The sequence below is a fragment of the Calidris pugnax genome, unplaced genomic scaffold (genome assembly GCF_001431845.1).
Source record: "Calidris pugnax isolate Ruff unplaced genomic scaffold, ASM143184v1 scaffold14, whole genome shotgun sequence".
In the NCBI taxonomy this organism is placed as follows: Eukaryota; Metazoa; Chordata; class Aves; order Charadriiformes; family Scolopacidae; genus Calidris; species Calidris pugnax.
Window position 1 is genome coordinate 9,386,206 of NW_015090793.1, and position 20,616 is coordinate 9,406,821.

General features: G+C 45.1%; 1 protein-coding gene across 1 annotated transcript; it reads right to left on the bottom strand.

Annotated features, from left to right (window-relative positions):
* Positions 1–251: 251 nt before the first annotated feature.
* Positions 252–8,284, bottom strand: CD8A (CD8a molecule). The gene is made up of 6 exons (XM_014966728.1): positions 8,173–8,284; positions 7,304–7,672; positions 6,605–6,694; positions 4,530–4,640; positions 2,875–2,905; positions 252–1,167 (listed from the first exon to the last, which is right to left on the bottom strand). The coding sequence occupies exons 1-6, from the start codon at positions 8,213–8,215 to the stop codon at positions 1,113–1,115; spliced, it is 699 nt and encodes a 232-aa protein (XP_014822214.1). The 5' UTR covers positions 8,216–8,284; the 3' UTR covers positions 252–1,112.
* Between the last annotated feature and the right edge of the window lie 12,332 nt (positions 8,285–20,616).

Below are 20,616 nucleotides of genomic sequence, written 5' to 3' on the forward strand. Positions count from 1 at the left end.
ACTTTCTCACCCCCTTGGGATGAGGGAGTGTTACGGGGCCCATCTTGCAAGTGCCTGGGAAAATAATTTTATATCATTTTAGGCAGTGGTAAGCTGGAAGCTGAGCTCTGGCATCTTAAAGCTCAGGCTGGTATGTGAATCACTGCCTTTTCTCTTACCGAAGATGTCCTCAAACCCTCATTTATTATTTGCATGAAGGCTTTTAGCGTTTTTGAGGCTAGGAACTGAATAAAGAAATAAACATTAGTGAGTCCAACTAAAACCATTGTTTTATTTTTTTTTTCTCAGGTTGTGATGTGCAAGTGTAGTAAGGATCAAATACAAATAGAGAGCGGAAAAAACAGAACTCATTGTAGTCAATGAACATGTCCCAAGAAGGTAGGCTGAAAGTCCTGCTTAAACAAAGCAAGTGACAAAGACTGGTTTTTTTCACTACTCAAACATTTCTTCCAGAAAGAAAGAAAATTCCACCTTCCTTGCTCAGGCAAAACCTCTGAAATCAGTGGAAGTAGGATAGCAAGGAAGGATAGCAAGAGGGAAACAGAATAAACCTTAGCCCCTAGGGCTGTAAGAACTTTAAAAGCAAGGCCCTTTAATCAGTATTTACCCTCTCAGTGCAGCTTTGTGTTATATTAGATGAACAGTAAAACCCTTAGCAGATACATTGGCACCAAGAAAAGAGGGTCTGTTAAGTGAGGGGGTTTATGTCTAAGTAATCTGGTAGCAAATTCAACATTTAGCTGCATTTTAGAAAGAATTATACACTCCTGAGGAAAGATCCAGCTAACATCCTTATTTCTCATCAGCTTATTGCTGATACACGTCAGCATCAGGATGTTTTCTTTTGCCTGAACCACAGAGCTCTGTCATTGGGAACAGAGGTGGCATTTGGCCTGGGGAATTAATTTGCAAAATCTCAGTTTTTGGAAGGAGCTGTGCTTCAGCGTGCAGTTGACAGAAAAAGTGCCTGCTTGCTGTCCGTGTGTCGGCTCCATCCTTCTTTTCAAATGTGTCAAGGCAGAGTGCATGAGAATTAGTAGCAGTATAGATAACATAGGTGATGGCCTTGTGGAGCAACAGCTCCCAGAAGATGATCCAGAAGGTGCAGCTGCTTATACGTGTCGGCTCGGCACGCTGGCTTTGGCGTTGGGCTTCCCATTTGCAGGTCTGGAGAGAGAAAAGGTTTTGAGTCACTTTGATGTAAAAGGAACAAGAAGGCAGTTAATGTATGGCTGCTGATCAGCTTGCTTGACCTTGCATCTGCAGCCAGGGACCTCAAAGAGCAGGCTGCAGTGTTCCTAAATCCTCTTTCTTAAGATACACTGCTAATCAATTGTTACACTAATTTAGAAAAAAAAAATTTTTTAAATTTGCCTCTGATTTCTGCACATTTCTGCCCTCATCAAGCCTTTCTCTACACTCAGAAATGCTGGGAGCTGAAATGGGAAGAAAAGCTCAGGTTTTTTTTGGAGTTGGGGAAGCTGTTACCAGTTTGTAAGGACTTTTTCTTGTTGCAAACCAGCCTCCTGCAGACAAGTTTAGAAGGAGGCTTTCTAGACTACCAGCATGTCCCAGAAATGATGGAAGTTACTGGTATCCAGCAACTGATAGTTTTATGCTGATTTAATGAGTTGGAGATTTGGCACCCGTTTTCACTGAAGATTAATTTGTGGTGGAAAATGAATCCTTCAGCTGCCAGCAAAAATCCCAGGCCAGATCCTGAGGCGCTCTTTAATTGGGTGAATTGCGCTATTAACTTCCAAAGAGCTTCATTTCAATAACTGGGAACTGCTCGGAGCAGCAGGAATTTCCTCTCTAAATAAAAGCTTAAATATGTTACAATTGCTTAAACCAGAAGGCTGCCGAAGGAGATCTGTCCTCGATGAGAGGATTTCCTGAGGGGCTTGTAACCCAACTGCTCCACCAGGGCAAAATTGACGAGCTCTGCAGCCTGTTTTTCTCCTTAGGGACAGAACATCTTGGTGCAGGGCTGGCACCAGGGACTGAGATAAGTGAGGAATGCAAGCATTGTCCTAAACAAGGCGGCGAGAGCACCTCGTTATCATTTAGCTGTTGGAAAGGCAGGTGAGCATCAGGAGAGCGCTGGGTAATAATAATAAAAATCCATTGTAAAAATTGAGAAGCCGTTCCCTTTTTCAGATGGGCAAAAGAACATGCAGGTGTGTAGGGGTGGCTGTATTCTGACATGCACAGCGAAATGTTGCACCTTCCGGAGGGCAGAAGGCATTGCCACTCAGTGCTTCTTCCCTTCATCATCATTATTATTCAGGCACTGATTTCTGATGTGTTCTGCCTTTAAAAAAACACATTAAATTGTAGTTATCCATTTTCTGTTAATGGAGAAGGAGGAAGGTTCTTTCTGAGTCATCATATTAATTTGGGCAGCTAAAAAACTAGTAACTTTTTTTACTACGAGACCCATGGATGTATAACAGGGAACACAAATTCACCTGATTTAAAAAGGTGGTTGATTTGCAAAGAATAAGGCTCCAGGAGTGGGACAATCCTGTTCCAAATTTTCTTGCAACCCAGCTTTTCCCAGCACTTCCCTACACAAACTTCTTAGGCTGCCACAAACACCTCTTGTCTTTCTGTTTAGTATCTGCTACAGTGGCAGTGCTCAGTGATTTAACTTACTTAATATTAAAAAAAAAAAAACCAAAACAACTCCACAGGACAAGAGACTCTTCTCTCTCTTTTTTGCCCTTAATTCATTACCCAGTCCCCTCCCATCCACCCTATATTGGATGAAGAATTTGTAGATGGCTTTTTGGCAGCTGCTGGCTTTATTGCTTGAGGGTGAGATGCTGCTGAGTGTAAGAGGGAAACTGTCAGCACCTGTCACTTACTAACCTTTTACACCTGCATCTTCGTCTTCTGGTTTCTAAAATAAATAAAAAAAAAGAAAACAGTTCAAAGATGCCAAGTCACAGGTCCATAAAGAAACAGTAAACTGAGCTTATTTTTGAAGAAATCCACATAAGTGAGTGGTGCTGCAGCTCACGTTCCCCTGGCAGTCTGCTTAGGTATTTTCTTTAATTAAATTTTCATGTGAGTAACAGTAGCAGGGTCAGCCTGGGAATGCTGATGGGGATTTTTTTTAATTTTTTTTTTTTTTTTTACTGTCTCAGGCGACTGGCATGTTGCTAAAAATCCATTGGCAGCAATCAATTTCTGCAGCAGGTGAGGGCAATGATGCCACACAGCACTCAACCAAGCTGAACGATGCTTTCCTTTTTACTGTCTCAGGCGACTGGCATGTTGCTAAAAATCCATTGGCAGCAATCAATTTCTGCAGCAGGTGAGGGCAATGATGCCACACAGCACTCAACCAAGCTGAACGATGCTTTCCCCCATTTTAGCATCTGTGTTATTACTTTGGGATGTATTCGGCAAAATACAATGTCTAGCCATTAGTTTTAGCACAAGGTAAAAATCTGTCCTTGAGATCTCGGGCTGCCTACTGCAGAAATTAATTGCAGCTAATGGCTTTTTGCTGATAATTCACATCAGCATTAAAAGGCAGAAATAATCATTGAGTGGCATTTGTAGGTTAATGGTGTTGCGGGTCATGGGGCAATCCTGGTGCACATGGAAGGCTCCCGGTGACTTCAGAGGGAATTTAGACCATCTCTGGGTGCTCTGCTGCATTGCCAGCTATTTCCCTCAAGAAGAATGATTTTTGGTTGTGGCTCATCAGTGTTTTTTCACGTATTCTTTCCTATTGCTGCAGACTATGCTGATTAGTATTTCCAAGGCTGAAGGATGCTGAAAAATTGTACTTTTTTAAAAACTGTGTCAGCTGGTAAATTTATCTCATATTGGCTCTAGGCTGTGAGGTCAGTGAGGATTAGGTTAATTCAGCAGCAAAACACTTTGGTGTTCAGGCAAATGAGCTGAGCCAGTTTTGTGAAATCGGTGTAACTTCTGGTGGTATCAGAAAAGTTAAACTGATTTCAGTGAGCATTAAATTGATTTAAATACATTTGCACTCACTGCTTGCTCAGGGTAATTTAAAGATATTTCAAACATGGAATTTCACCAAAGGACTTTTGCCTACCCAGAGATTTTGCATTACTGCTTTAGCCATAGCAGTCTCTGATCCTGTGTAATCCTGTGCTCGTTTGGTTACAGCATTTGAATTTGCGAGCCCTGTGCTGGAGCATGTTTACCCTGTTTGGTCAAAGTGTTTCAGGCTCTGGTGCTTTTCCTGTCTGCTATACCAATTTAAGGATTGGAGAGCCAATATGGTTTGATAATACTTTCTCTATTAGTAATTTATTTTTCTTCCTTGTAGTGTAGAAGTTGATAATTATTTCTCAGCCCAAGCCTACTGATGAGGAAAATACAGACATAGATTTTAACAGTGGTCCTTCTCTTGCACTGACTGTGTCCTGGCTATCTGGTGTCTATGTAAAGGGGATAGCTAGGAGATCCATTCCTCTGAAGGACAGGGCTGCAGTTTCAGGCTAGAGGAATATCTAGGGGGGGTTATGGGTGAGTCTTACGTTGACACAGGGTGATGGTGACTGCCAGGGCGAGGAGGAGCAGGAGGCAGGCGCCTGACAAGGGAACCCAGATGAAGATGTTACAGAAGAAATTCGTCTCTTTGCTGATCTCTGCAGAAATAGAGAAGAGGAAAGGTCCACCAGGTGCTCACGGCTGGCGTACAGCTAGCTGTGGTGGAGCTAAGGGGACCTGCCTGGCTTTCAGTGAGGCTGGTGATGAAGCAGAGGGGTCCCTCTGGCCTGCAAAGGCAGAGATGGGCACCAGGGGTGTCCACAAGCCCAGCATGGGTGTCATCCCCAGCAATGAGCATTCATTAGTGCCACTGCTTTTGGCATTTTCCTGGGGACTTGAGGGAGGACACGTAGCCAGAAGTTTTCTCGTGTCCCCTGCCAAAGCTAAAACCAGCCCCAGCCCCCAAAGTTCTGCTCTCCTTCCACCTCTTCCCAATGTACCAAGTTATAAGATATTCCTTGTGCTTTTTAAGTTATGCTTAGCCTTTCATACACGGGATGAAATGTTGTGGTGTAACCCTCCCAGCTCATGTACCCAGTTATCCAACTCTGGTAAACCTCTAAGGATTTTTCCCTCTCCCCTCATCCCAAAACTCCTGCAGGATCCCCCCTTGGTATCAGTGGACCAGAGCCCACCTTTTCCCCCCTCCCTCCCTCCCTGCAGCTGGGCTACCTGTATCCGGGGTCCGTGGGCAGGGGTCCTTTTCGGTGATGCCACTCTGGGTGGTGAGTGCTGGTGTAGTGGGTGCCACTGTGGTGGTGACTATAAGTGAAAATGGATGAATACAGCATCTAGGGAAATACAATAAAATAGCTCTCTCCTGCACTTCTGCTCTCCCACCCCTGCCAGGGCATGGCTGCTCCTGTGGCCAGTGTAGGGCTCAAGTCTGGGGGGACTTTGTAGAGCCCATTTTGGATGGTGACTCCCCCAGGGAGGGTCTCCCAAGACCCATTAAGAAGCTGCAGGCTCCTTAGTTCTTGCTTTCTGCCACCACCCTCAGAAAGCCTGAGTACCCCGAGGTTGGTAGGACTTTTGGGAGACCTATGCAAGCTGAGGAAGGAGGGAGTGGTGGTGGGCTTTGCTTTTGTCTTATCCCTTCAGAGCCATAAATGGGATGGAGAAGTGGGGATGGGGACTTGATGCTGGGTCTGCCTGATTGTTTTTGCCTTTTGGCAGGAGCGAGACCATGAGAAGAGCCAGCAAGCAGGGAGCCTCTGGCAGGAGGACCAGTGGGTTGGTCACAAGATGCCTTGAGCAAGCAAGCAGGGAAAATAGGGTTTGTGGGAGAGTTGATTGGTTAAAAAAGGCATGGACAGGAGGTGCTGGGCATTTTGGCAGAGCTAAGCAAGGTTGGGTGGGGGTGTTGCTGACCTGGGAAGAAGGCAGGCTGACCAAGGCTGAAGTACAGCACTTGGTTGCTGTTCACGAGGCAGAAATAGTTTCCCTCATCTTGCGGCGTGAAAGACTTCACTACCAACCGGTAGAACTTGCCGTCTTTGCTTGCCTCGAAGCGTTTGGATGTCTTCTGGTTTCCACTGAAGGTGGTCCGGGACAGGGAAGAGATGAAGACGATGAAGTGAAGGCTCCCACCCTTGTCCTGGTGGATCCAGAATGCACCACTGTCCTCCTTGGGAGTCTGACACTCCAGCTCCAGCTGCTGTCCCACCTGGGGGTGTGTGATGCTTCTGTCTCGAAACCTGGCCTCCATGGCATTTTCCTGGGGACTTGAGGGAGGACACGTAGCCAGAAGTTTTCTCGTGTCCCCTGCCAAAGCTAAAACCAGCCCCAGCCCCCAAAGTTCTGCTCTCCTTCCACCTCTTCCCAATGTACCAAGTTATAAGATATTCCTTGTGCTTTTTAAGTTATGCTTAGCCTTTCATACACGGGATGAAATGTTGTGGTGTAACCCTCCCAGCTCATGTACCCAGTTATCCAACTCTGGTAAACCTCTAAGGATTTTTCCCTCTCCCCTCATCCCAAAACTCCTGCAGGATCCCCCCTTGGTATCAGTGGACCAGAGCCCACCTTTTCCCCCCTCCCTCCCTCCCTGCAGCTGGGCTACCTGTATCCGGGGTCCTTGGGCAGGGGTCCTTTTCGGTGATGCCACTCTGGGTGGTGAGTGCTGGTGTAGTGGGTGCCACTGTGGTGGTGACTATAAGTGAAAATGGATGAATACAGCATCTAGGGAAATACAATAAAATAGCTCTCTCCTGCACTTCTGCTCTCCCACCCCTGCCAGGGCATGGCTGCTCCTGTGGCCAGTGTAGGGCTCAAGTCTGGGGGGACTTTGTAGAGCCCATTTTGGATGGTGACTCCCCCAGGGAGGGTCTCCCAAGACCCATTAAGAAGCTGCAGGCTCCTTAGTTCTTGCTTTCTGCCACCACCCTCAGAAAGCCTGAGTACCCCGAGGTTGGTAGGACTTTTGGGAGACCTATGCAAGCTGAGGAAGGAGGGAGTGGTGGTGGGCTTTGCTTTTGTCTTATCCCTTCAGAGCCATAAATGGGATGGAGAAGTGGGGATGGGGACTTGATGCTGGGTCTGCCTGATTGTTTTTGCCTTTTGGCAGGAGCGAGACCATGAGAAGAGCCAGCAAGCAGGGAGCCTCTGGCAGGAGGACCAGTGGGTTGGTCACAAGATGCCTTGAGCAAGCAAGCAGGGAAAATAGGGTTTGTGGGAGAGTTGATTGGTTAAAAAAGGCATGGACAGGAGGTGCTGGGCATTTTGGCAGAGCTAAGCAAGGTTGGGTGGGGGTGTTGCTGACCTGGGAAGAAGGCAGGCTGACCAAGGCTGAAGTACAGCACTTGGTTGCTGTTCACGAGGCAGAAATAGTTTCCCTCATCTTGCGGCGTGAAAGACTTCACTACCAACCGGTAGAACTTGCCGTCTTTGCTTGCCTCGAAGCGTTTGGATGTCTTCTGGTTTCCACTGAAGGTGGTCCGGGACAGGGAAGAGATGAAGACGATGAAGTGAAGGCTCCCACCCTTGTCCTGGTGGATCCAGAATGCACCACTGTCCTCCTTGGGAGTCTGACACTCCAGCTCCAGCTGCTGTCCCACCTGGGGGTGTGTGATGCTTCTGTCTCGAAACCTGGCCTCCATATCGTACCTCTGCCCCCGGACCCCAGGGCAGCCTGTGGGAGAGAAATCTGTTTGGTAAACACTTGGGAAGAGCCACATCTCCTCCTGGCAAACCTTGTTCCCTGCCCACCAGGTGCAAAGTCAAATGGAGTCCTTTCTGGGACTGTGTGTGGAGGATGCTTAGCTCTCAACCACTCGGGCTTTAAAGACCGGTGTTGCCTTTCAGCTCCCTTCTCGGGGATGGTACCCCTTCCCAGATTATCTGAAGTGATTCACTAAGAACATTAAATCTCCTTTTTTTCCCTTCTCCTCCCCTCCAGAACCACTTCTCTGACTGGACTCCCTTCCCGATTCAGCCACCCCTCCGGCTGTCCTATGCTGGCTGAGGAGAAACCACCTTTAACTCCACAATTACTGAGAAAACCTCAAAGTCAGCCTTTTTAATTTGCTTTTTATTTTCCCTTTAACTATTCCCTTTAGCTAGTTAGCCCAGTTTCTTGGAATCAGTGTCCTTCCCAATGAAGGTGATGTACAACCCTGTGTCCGTACTCACAGAATCCCAGAGCGAGCAGGAGAAGCACAGGAGACCTGGCCATCTTCTCCTAGAGGTGGCCGTCCACCGGGACGGTGCAGCAGAGCCAAGATGGTCTTTGTCGCTTGACTTGGGAGGCTGCATTGCTTTTCGGAGAGGATGTGATGTCATCAGGACCCTCTTGGGTAAAGAGACGGTGTTCGGCATTGGTGAGAAAATGAAGGGGAAAAAACCCAAGATATCTGAAGAAATTTAGTTCTAATCCAGAACTTGGGTGCATTTATTGTTATTGATTCTTAATGGTGCCTCAAAGATTTTGCCTCTGACCTCTGTAGAGATTCAGGGTGATGATGCCCATGCCTGAGGTAGGATCAGTGGCTACAGCCTGCTGTCTCCCAGCCGTCTGGGGGTTCACAGCAGCTCCAGCTCTGCAGAAGTCATGGACAAGCCCCATGCTTTGGCTGCAGGCCGCAGCTTGTGTTTCTTGGCAGAGATCCTGCTGCCTTCTCTCGCACGCACTCAAGGGGTCTGGTGCGGGTGGCAGAGCACAGGGTATTTTATTACTCAGCGGGCAAGACAGGGGTGTTTCATGGCATGAATCCATGCGTGTGTTCTACCTCTGAGCACATGTGTTGCTGGCACACAGCTGAGTGCTTCAGGTGTCCGACTGTTCTCTCTGCAATTCTTCTTTGCAATTGCTTTGCAAAAGCTGCTTTGTGCAAGGCAGGTGGTCTGTGATCTGAAACCCACCAAAAAAAAAAAAAAAACCCATGCCCCAGGGATATGCCTTTTTTTTCTTACTTTTTTTTTTAACATCTTTATGCCCCAGGGATATGCCTTTTTTTTTTTCTTACTTTTTTTTTTAACATCTTGTGGTTTTCTTCTCTAACCACAGAGGCTTCCGCCCTGCCAGAAAAACCCTTGCATGCTTCAACGGAGAGGGCCCTTGCTGCTGCCTCCAGGTGACCACTTGCACACAGATATGGGTGATGCTTTTCACATACAACAGCGACAGTTTCACCAGACTGCCTGGAGCTGTACACATACAACAGCGACAGTTTCACCAGACTGTGAGGCCGTGGGCTACTGAATTATTTATTTATTCATTTGTCACCTCCTGGATTTTCTGCTGTTTATTTTCCTGTGCGAGGTGTTTTTCTATTACTCCTTTGCAAAGAAAGTCCCCTTTTCTTGGGCATGTGAGAAACCAGGTGCTGCTGACTTTGATGCCACTGCTATTGTGGCTGCTGCTTAGAGATGAGTTACGGAAAATGGCTTAGGACCTGGGTTTATTTCACTGGGCATCAGAGCGTGTTGGTGAGTGAGGAAAGCTGCTGTTAGGCCTGCTGAGATGTATGAAATTCATACTTTCATGAGGCTGTGAAACTTGAGATGTCTACCTGAAATAGAGCAGATAAAGATAAGCAAAATAAAGATAAATTAGATTTTATTAGTTAAATAACATTGCAAGGATCTGGATCTCAAAATACTGTCAAGCAAATGTGAATGTCAGACTTGAAGTAAATGTCGCCTTTTAATGCTCCAGCCATGTCCAGATGAGACATCAAGTGATGTTATTTGGATAGGCTCCCTCTGGTTTCAATGGGCAGTTTATTGTCCTTATTCTGAGTAGAATTAATCCTCCCTTTACAGTGGGATAAGCTGCTCTTGGGAAGTGCTTGTCTTCACGTGCTGATGGAGGAACATAGGTGAGGAACTGAAACTATGGACATGCCTTGTAGGTGACTGCGGTTGAGTCTCATGTTTTCTGAGATGCTGAAGTGAGCGGGTTCCTGCCATCCATCAGGATTGTTGTGTGAGTGCCCCCTGCTTTCATCACTATTACAATTCAGTGACAGAAAATGAAATTTCAAAAGCATTTTCAAAAGCACAACCCTCCCAAGACCAAAGTAGGAAAATTCCTGATTCCTGTTTTTCATTACAATTGAAATGGAAGTGAACATGCTGGAAAATGAAGATGGATCAAATGTTTGTCAGGACTAGGTTCTCACTCTGCTGTAGAGCATAGATGCTTAACTACGGCATGTAGTGTGTGTCCTCAGAGACGTAGTGATGGATGTGCTAGGAGAATCTATACAATTAAAGGATCATCCAGGAAGGGCTATTGCCTTTCTTAGTAGGCACATCTTACTTCTCTCTTGTCTCTAATTAAATGGTAAATTTTATTATGTATCAGTCCGGGGTACCAAGCTGGAGCTCCGAGATTCCTCTTCTGGGTTTAGAGATGTCCTTGATCTTGGTCCTCATGGCTCACAGACTGAGCCGGTTTCCATGTCGTTTCCTTTGTCACGTTCATACCCTGCGTCACCATTCAGAGGTCTCCTTTTTCTCTTCATACTTTCATTTGCTGAAGCGCTTTGTGACTCACCACTATGTGGAAGATACCACCAGCCCCTGTGTCTTCTGACGCTTGCCCATTGTGCTGGGCAAGGGTGACGTTGGGGAGTCTCCGAGAGGAGATGGCTTCAGGGGGAGCTATTCCTTTCTGCTGCCTGCAGTAAACTGCTAATGAATATATTCTTTTAAGGCAAGAGAAAAGCTTATTGTCAGTGGAGAGCTGTAGCTGCAGGTGGGCTGTCACGCATCTCTTTTCAGCAGGGGCACGCTTTGTTGGCCATAGAGGGCCTGGATTCAGGGAAGCGTAGCTCTGATGGAGACATCTCTGTGATCAGGTGAAACCTCCCCTTTCCTGTGTCCCCATCTCATGTCTCCTAAATAATAAGTCAGCTGGTACAGGGATCATTTTTTTTCTGGCTTTGGTATTTAGGTCTCACTTAGCACAGAGACGTTTCTATTTCCCATAGTAACAAATAAGACCAAATAAAACAGCTGCAATGGCAATTATTTGATTACAAAAAGCTCCAGGCCCAAGCAGGAGCTTCTGAAAAAGCTCTAATTTAAAATCAATACTTGTATAAATAATTTGGATCAGTATATGTAAGTTTTATATTGATGACCTACTCCAAAACGGGGAGTAGTTTGTTAATCAGATTAATTAAGGAATTTCTTTAACTTTAGCATGCCCTGGTTTGGCAGTTTGTCCTCTAGATGATATTTTGCAATAGAGCTGTCGTTATTAGACTGAGGACCTAAGAAAATCAGTGAAACACACTAGCATTTAATAACATGTTTTATTAGTAATTTCTGTTGTAGTGCCACAGTTACGATATGACTAAGGATGAAGAAAGGACTCAGACAACCACTTACTTCTGTGGAGCATCATACAAGAGATGTCAGGAGACCAGACACATTGCTTAGACTGTAGAAGGTAATGTCTTTTATCTCCCAAACCTACCAATAAGTTTCGTTTTGCTCATAGCTAAAGTTGCAGGGCTCCAATTGCTGGTGAACTTCAGCCTAAGCTGCTTGTGACCAACGTTTATCATTCCATGCTAAGGCCAGCCTAGGTCTGTATTAAATTAATACCAAGCAATTCAACAGAAGGGGACAGGAGCAAGGAGAGAAGAGACAAAATGATGCAGGAAAGAGACAGACTGACAAGGGTTCGCCTTTTTTGAATGGGGCTTGGCAAGAGGTGAGTTTAGAATTAATTTTGTCTGTGCTTGCTTACATCCATCTAACAAAGAAGAGATGGGAAATGAGGAAATGAGAGGGAGCTTGGGGCATCAGAGCTGGAGGAGACGCCAAGTTTCGGATATGACTGATTTCTTAGTCATTGTGTGGAAGGATCGTGGTGGCTTTTTCATAGTGGTAAGAAACTCTTTAGCTTCAGTAATATCAGACATCTCACGGGTGTCTCCCAGTATTGCGTGACTGGCAGCAGGACCACATCTCAGGACATGGGAGTTATGCTGTGATGGTTGGTAGACCAAAAGGAGCAGCAAGATGACTGTGCTCTATCAGGTCTGTTTCTCTGTTGCCCATAGTGCTCTGTTGCCCAGTCTCCTCATAGTGCTTCAGAGGGACTTCCCATTGCGAGGCAACGAGGCAACGTTGCTGATGATGAGCAGGTGCTGCTTGATCCCTGCAAGTAATCAGTGATGGTAACTCTGGCAGTGACACCACACTGGTTTTGCTTCAGCATTGCTGATTCTTCCTGTTGTTAACCTCTGAAGGATCTCTCTCCTAAGGAGGAATGGAAAGTTTTAATGAAGATTTCAAATTTTAGTCACAAATCACAAACTTTTTTTGTTTCAACCAGAGGAAAAACAAATGTTGAGACAATAGCGTACAGCTTTTCCGGTGTGAAATGAAGCTGTGGTTTATGAGCAGCTTGCTGCCCCCTCTTTTCTTTGCAAAGCTGCAGCACTGAAGGGGCTTGTAGAATGTCAAGTGCAACTGTCACTCACCAGATACTCACATGCTATTTTTCCACTGTAGCTGCCTGTTTCCAATTCAGTGGCCAACACTGCCCTCCCTTCTGGGTACTATCAGTGTAAACATCACATACCCTAAAATACTGTATGTGAACCACAAACACTCCCGCGCTCTCGTCTCCCCGTGGTGTAGACCTTTAACCTGATCACTGGCTTGAAAATCTCCGTGGTTGTTGGTACTTCAGCTGAGAGTTTTATAAAAGAAGACCTGAATGTGTTACGAGTTTTCCTGTGCCTTCTCTCTTGATGCTGCAGAGCTCATTTGTACAGAGATTTGGCAAATCAGCAATCCGTGATGGTGTCTTCTGGGAACTTGTGACAATTTACTTCGCCAGTGCCACAGCTGGAGCTAGCAGTGGACAGGTTGGTTTTCTGCAGCTCCGAGCTCCTAAATACCACAGAGATTCAGTCCAGAACTACAGAAAGACTTCATTTTTTCAAACACTGATTATAGAGTTTCCTTAAGAGAAGGAAAAATATTTGTATAGCTCCAGTGCTTTTTTTTTTTGTGTCTGAACAGCAGTTCCAGTAGTGTTTAATTGGTGAACTGGGCTCATTTATCACTTCCAATTCCCACAGTCAAATTTCTGTTGGGTTTTAAGGCACTGTTTGGTAGTTGTCCTCCTAGTTCAGCCCCCTTCCAGGGTCTCATAGCTTTGGAGTTATCACCACAGCCCTGAGAGCTGACTTCTCCTGTCTCCATCAACCCAGAGTCTTGTCATATCTGGTCTCCTTCCTTGCTGTACACTGACCTTCTTCCCTGAAGACCTTGGCAAGAAAGCCTGGTGGAGGTACCTCAAGGAGTTTCTGGGCCGCATCTGTGTGGTGCAGGAGGACTTTCCCAGAGCAGGGTATTGCTGTGCATCTTTACTGTTAACATCTTTGAGAGGGAACTGTAATTTCCATCGTTGGTTACAGCTAGTGGAATGCAGGAATTCTGATTATCCTCCCCTCTTGCTGACAGTGCTGATGTATGGAAACGCTTGCTTGAGATTACTTGCTTCATCCATTTTGCGGTCCTATTAATAGCATTGGCTGGCTTCTGCAACTTATTTCTTCCTGATTTTGCATTTATTTGAGAAAAAGCCAACCCTCCCTGTAGAATTAGACCTGTAAGGTGCAACCCAAAGCCACGATACCTTGTTCAGGAGTGGCAGAGGGGAGGAGAGAAGGCTGCATCAAAAACCAGCAGCTGGTTTAATGCCCTCCTGTCATCAACAAAGCAAACTAAATTCACTGTTAAGAGTTTCACTTTTAACTGCCTGATCCCCACCATTACCGATAAAAGAAGTGTGTGATTGCTGTTTCCATACCTGTCCTAGAGGTACCGCTCCCACCCGGTCTGTGAGTGATGGACTCAGTAGCCGTATAACAATTCATGTTTAAAATATATCCTGCAAACATCATTTTTATGTACATTAATTTACTTGTATTTCTGTATTGTGAATATGGAACTGCAGAAGGATCTTTCAGACACTGAACAACACAGGGGGACAGGAGAAAATTGGAGTAGGTGAGTGTGAAGTGCAATGCAAGGAAAAACAGTCCTGGCTTTGCTATAAAATAAGGAGCCAAATATCACCATTCAGGGGTGAAAATGGGGTTAAGACAGGTACTACCGCAAAACCACCAATTCAGTCCCCAGCAGGAAAAGCAAATCAGCGGGTAGGAAAGAAATGAGATATAAAACAGAATACAGCTATGTCAGTGTATGGGCCAATGGACCAATGCATGGTGTAATGCACTGTATAAAACCTTGAATGCTGTCTGTTGGTCTCACCCCCTTATCTCAAAGAGGGAACTCAAAAAAGGAGTAGTGGAGATGAAAAAGGTTCAGAGAAGGGCAAAATGGAGGATCAGAGGTCTGAGAGGGATCTTGTGTAGGCAGACTGGGACTCTTTAGCCTGAAAACGTGATTTAAGTGGATAGACACTAAAGCTCTCCAGAATCGTGAGTGGCTGGGAGGGAGTGGAGAGGGATTGATTATTCACTGCCTTTTCCAGTACAGAAAGTAAGGGGCAGGAGATGAAGCTGGTGTTGGTGAGGCTGAAAGCAAATGAAGTCGTCCTTCACCCACAGGTGTCCCTGTTGAAGGACACTGAGGATGCAGAGCCTGGACAAATGCTTGGAAGAGAGGTCTATAGTGGGTTACTCAATAGATAGCAACAGACTCAGGAAATCTTTTTAGTTAAAAATAGTCTGAATATTAAGGGAAAGTGTCACATATGATTGTCTTGTCCTTATTATTCTTCAACCATTCGCTTGTAGCCAGTGTTGGAGACAGAATAGTTGTCTGGATGGACCTTTGCTCTGAACCAAACCAGTCATTTTTATATTTTTAACTATGAGATCTCATTACAATGTGTCATGTTAAGGAAGCCATTTGCTACAAAACTCCACATCCATTTCCTCCGAAACACCATTAATTTTCCAATTATCTCGTTCTTTAATGCAGCACACTTAAATCTTCCTTAGCTGTTGGCCCTGAACAAGGACATTTACCCCAAGGACGGATCCTGTGGTTCTCCATAGCTCTCCCAACATCTCTCCTCTGCAACACAGACAGTGAGAGAAAAATGCAGGGTCCAACTCTTTCATGTGGTTACCACTGCATACATAGAGAAAGAAACTCTTTTTTGGGTGTGTATTGCATACATTCAGGATCTAGGAGATACATACACATGAACAGCCTATGGCTTTCTAACCTGTGTCTCCAGTGACATGAGCTGGAAGATGATGGCTTGGAGATGGTTTGAGCTTCCTGTGGCTCCAGCCCTTCAGGGCAGCAGCCACCAGTCCTGCAGGCCCTGTGTCCACATCCCTTTCTGCTCATGGTGGGACCAGGAGTTTTTCCACAGCCCTTTGGGACTTTCCCTTCCTCTCTTTGCAGCCATGAGCAACACAGGAAAGGGAGAAGGGGCTAGATCACCAGCTCCTCCACGGTATGCTCACCCATAAACAACACCACTGAGGATGCTATGGTCTTCTTCAGTGCATCACAATCCCTTCATCCCTCCAGCACAGAGCATTGCAGCAATTCTGTGGTTACCTGAGACCTCAAGCAAGACGCTTTTGGTGCTGAGAGAGGAGACAGAGAAGGTAGGTGGGTTTTTCCTTTCCCTATTTTACAGTCTGGGGTACCCTGGATGCCTCTTGGAAGAGGAATAATGGCCAGGAAAGATGTTTGACCTTGGCCATCTAGCTCAGTTTGTGTCACAGCTTTGGGGAGGTGAGGAGGGACCCAGGTTTGGGGACCAGGGGAATTTGCATGGTGGCAACTGCCTTTCCACAACATCTCCTTGGGGATGGCAGCTTGGGCTCTGAGCAATGGGATGTGACACACATTTCTAAATTATATCAAAATTGTCCTGGCTGTGGTAGTGATGGGTGAGTCAGTTTAAAATGAAATGACCTGAGGAAAGACATTTATTTTAGTAATGGCTGTTCCACTGCTGCTCTGACTCGTTTCCTCCAGCATCAAGATGACTTGAGGCATATATTTTAATCACAGCACTGTCATTTGCAGCTTGTTGCTCAGGGCAGGAGCACACAATCCCAGCCCTCTGGAAAATTTTGTCTCAATTTTTTTGAAGAGGCTGATAGGAAACATCCCAACTTGAATGTTGCATTGGGTGCTGATGTTAAGGCTTACGGTTTGGAAGCCTGTAGCTGAGTATCAGTGTAGCACAGCATTTCTCCAGCGACACCAACCAGCGAGTTCACCTCATGCTTATGGCCAGACAACGATTGCACCTTGAGTTTTGCTGAGGAACGGCCTCAAACCACCTGTGACCCTGCCTGCAAGCCGGTCCCAGTAGCCCAGCATCTCCTCCCGTGGTGGTACCTGAAGAGATGTCAGATATGGTGGGACTCAACTGTGGTTTCTGCAATGCTGCAGCCTGGAAGAGCAGCGTGCACCCAGCTCCTCCGAGGATGCCCTGCCTGTCCCCGGAGGCAGCTGCCCAACACCCAGGTTTTGTGCTGCGTTTCACGCTGCCGATGTGGCCTGCAGCCCCAGCTCTCCGCACTGGGAGGGAGCAACAGGAAATGTGGTGGGCGAGATCACACGTGTAGCTCTGGGGACAGAGATGTCTCCTAAGCCACAGCCCTCCTCCCTGCCCAGCCTTGCAGGGAGGGAGGTTGGTTGCACCCCATATTTTGGTGCCCAGCCGCCCAGCTGGACATTATAACCACAAGCAGAAAAGAAGAGCAGAAAAACCAACATAGCTTGCACCTTGGGTAAGGTAAGGCTTGCTCCATCATGCCTGCAGGGTGGAGGAAGGTGTGGGGTGGGGTGGGACCCAGGGCTGACCATAGCAGGCAGGATACTGGTGGTTGGCACCAGCTCATTGCTTCATTTTGGAGGCATCCATCGCTCCTCATTCTCTACAGAGGACATCAGGCATTTCTTGGTGTTCCCCAGCAAAGCTCAAACCCTTGCAAAACCTTCACCTGCAGACCCCCACGATTTCTGCAGGATCGGGTTTTCTGCTGAATGATGCAGAGCTCAGTCCAGTTTGGGCAAGATGAAATTTAGCCTTTAATCATTGCCCGACCCCCAAAAAAGCCAAGGAGGTTGGGTGCCCATGTCAGCCTTACTGCCTGAGGGCTCCTGACCCATCCAAGGAGCTTTTTGGAGAGGATGTTGAGGGCTTTGCCATTTGGGCAGGTTTCCTTTTCATATTGACTGCCAGCTGCTTTCCGGGTGTGACTTGTCTTGGGCTTTTTTGTGTTTTCATGCTACATGAACTAAATAAGTTGATTGTGTGAAATCCCTCATGCAACAGCACAGAAATATGCTGTACCTGGCAGAGAAAAAATTCTGTGCTGGTGCCATCATTGGGATTTTTTGGAGTGTTTCACATCTGTTTTTAATTTATTAACTAGATCAGAAAGAGGAAATAGTAATAATGATATTCCTCTGCTTAAAAGCGTGATGCAGTTCCCCTCCATACACTTAAAGGCTAAATGAGAAGTCAAACTTTAGCAGAAAAAACAAATGTCTGGGGGAGGAAAATTAAACCTCCTGTCCAGTTGCAAATATTTAAAGCACAGGGAGAGGCTTTTTTCATGTGAAAGAGCCACTGGTGTATAAACTCAAAGTAATCTTTCCCATAGCAAGGTGGTAGAGAACCTTATGCAAATGTATTAACTTGGTCTGGTACATGTTCCAGTTAAATGAATGCTGGAATAACAAATATTTGTATATAACTCCACAGAAGGTGCAGATCTCACCCTGAGTGCATGCAATGTACTTATATTGATATACACAAATATTTGTTATTTCAGCAAATAATACTAAATTTAATAACCAGAAATAATATTAAATACAATGTATAGTAATATTAAAGAAACCATTGCTTGTCTATATAAACCAGAAATTTAATATATTGCTATTTCTGCTTTATGGAATGAAATTCAATGAAGTCCAAGGCAATACAGGCAAGAAGTACTTACGCTGCCTGAAAGTAGATTTTTGTTCCCCAGAGCTTTTTTTTTCCTATAGGTATCTGTCAATCTATGTAACTGTCAATATATATATATAAAAAAATAACATATGTATATATTATAAATAATATATAACAGATAGTATATAAAATAATGTCTAGAATATAGTTATATATATTTAATTGCCATATATAATATATGTTATATTATAACTATATATAATATATAGTTATAAATTTTTCCATATAAATAACTGTCAATATATATGATACAATATTTCTATATTTTAGTTTCCTGTAAAGTGTTTGATATATGAAATAGCGGAGCAGCCAGATGAGCAGTGTGGGCTGTGGGTGCAGAAGGGCTTCTGTGCATCGGATGCTTCTGAAAGATGGGGAAGAGAATTGCCCATGTCCCTGCTCAGGCGTGTGTAGGGCTGTATCTGTGCACTAATGGATTTCAGGAACAGCAAGTAAAAACTGGGATTTTATTTTTTTTTTCAGCTTGTGGGACGTATCTGGTTTTATACAGCGGCAGGAAAAGACATTTAGAAATTACCATTTAAGAAGTCTGGTCTGGATGCCTAGAAGTCCTGCTGTGAATCCATTCTTCCTGCCAGGAGGAGATATTTAATAAGCAGCTACCGTGTACAGAGATGTTATAGCCAAAGATAAATCCGAAGGAATTTAAACAGCACCCATGGATAAACGTATCTCCTTTCCTTTGCACAGATTTCAAGCTTAATCGTTCAATAGAGATCTTACTCATCCTTTCTCAATTAGCGTGCCCAACTCAGCTGTGTTTATGACTCTGTAAAATTAATTTTTATATATTTAAGAGCTTTAAGATCAGATATAACTTTGAATCTCATGTCACTAGCTTGTTTTCAATTGAATGTTTTCAGCTGCACCTGATTTATAATTCCTTGTTTGTATTACAAGGTCACAGGCCCTCCACATAAAAATGACTGGGTATGTTAAAAGAATACAGAAAAATTGGGCACTGCTGTTATTAGATCAGCAACCGAGATGTTCTGGAAAGACTGGCAATTTTTTTTAAATCCATTTACAGAATTCTTACAAAAACATGAATACTATTTACAACAATGCCTGAAATACCTGTATTTCTGCTCTGCTCTCTGTCCCTTGAATATTTTAATGCTTTCGAGATACGCATGTGCTGGTTTTTAAAATATATAGTCTATATCTTTCATATAGAATATAGATATAGAATATAAATATAGAATATAAGAGAATATAAAATAAAAAAAGATAATGGATTATTGGAACATGTAATTTTTGACCTCTTTTGCAATTCCTTGCCTGATGATTCACAGCGGTGGGCGCAGCAGAGGTAACGCTTTGTGCTTAAACCCATAGATCTGCAAAACTCTCCTTGTCCTATTTAAAAGCCTTTTGTCTGCCTTCAATTTTTGTGTGGTGTCTCCATTTATCATTTAAGGTGACATCATTTATTAACCATTCAAATGAGGGTTTGGGTTTATATTTAAAAAAAACACTATTTCCCCTTCGAGGTAGGGATGTTGTTTGCTGCGGGGAGGAGGGTGGTCCATCCCTGGAAGGAAACAAGGAATAAATTAGGGACTCTCATTTTCCAGGACGTGGTGGCAGGGGTGATATTGTGACGGGCGATGCCCTTACCCCTCTCTCTCCCTCCATGGCCATTAGCAGAGATGCACAGAAACATTTTCCTGATAGTTTTCCTGATTTCCCCTTTCCCCCTGTGCCCCAGCGCAGCCTCTCTGACCCTTGGCTGGTACTGTCGTCGTGCTCTCAGCACAGTGACAAGGTGGGAAAGAAAACCAAAGCGGTTCCAGGTATCAGGGGACTGGGGTAATTTCCTCAGACATGAAAATACCTTTTTACTAGTGTTTCTGTTTCTTTCTTGTATATGCTCTAGGGAAACCGTCTATGAAATGGGAGGTGAGTTGTTTTTTCTACCAGTTCTTGCAGTTGTGAAACCTGCTGCTAAAATCTCTCCGAGGCTTACAGTCTTAAAATGCCCTGTTGATGATGATAATAGGAATTGCTACCATTTTTTCACTGGTTCCAGTGCTAAACTGCCCAAACCTTTGTTTCAACAGGACATGTGTCATTCTTCACTGCTGCTGTACTCTCCTATTTTCATTGCGTTCAGATGATGTTGGGGGAGTGAGGGGAGGGGTGTTTCGGTTTACAAAGGAAAAACAGAGCCAAATTGGGTAAATTAGAGTTGAGCAAATCCTTTGCTGTTACAGTTATTCACTGGTGGGCAGAGAGCCAAGGGTTAAATCCCCATCCTTTGAATGGGTATTATTGGAGCTGGGGTAATCATCAGGTGGCTGACATCTATCAAGGTAAGATGGTGCTCTCCCAGATGGTTTCATCAAGGGTTGGACACCAAGGGGGTGACCTGAGCATGGGGATGGAGGGAGAAGGAGCAGACTGGGCAGGGTTAGCTCTGAGGCCACTCACCTTCCTGTGGGGAGGAGTATTGAGTGGTCGCAGCCTGCCTTTTGCTGCCCAGCCCCGGCTGCTTGGTCGTGGGAGGTCATCTCCTGTGCTGGCTGAGAGATGAAGCAGGGATGGACATTAAGGTCAGGATGCCTCAAGTGTGGGAAATGGAGCTGATTTCAAAAGCAGCTGCAGACAGAGGGAAA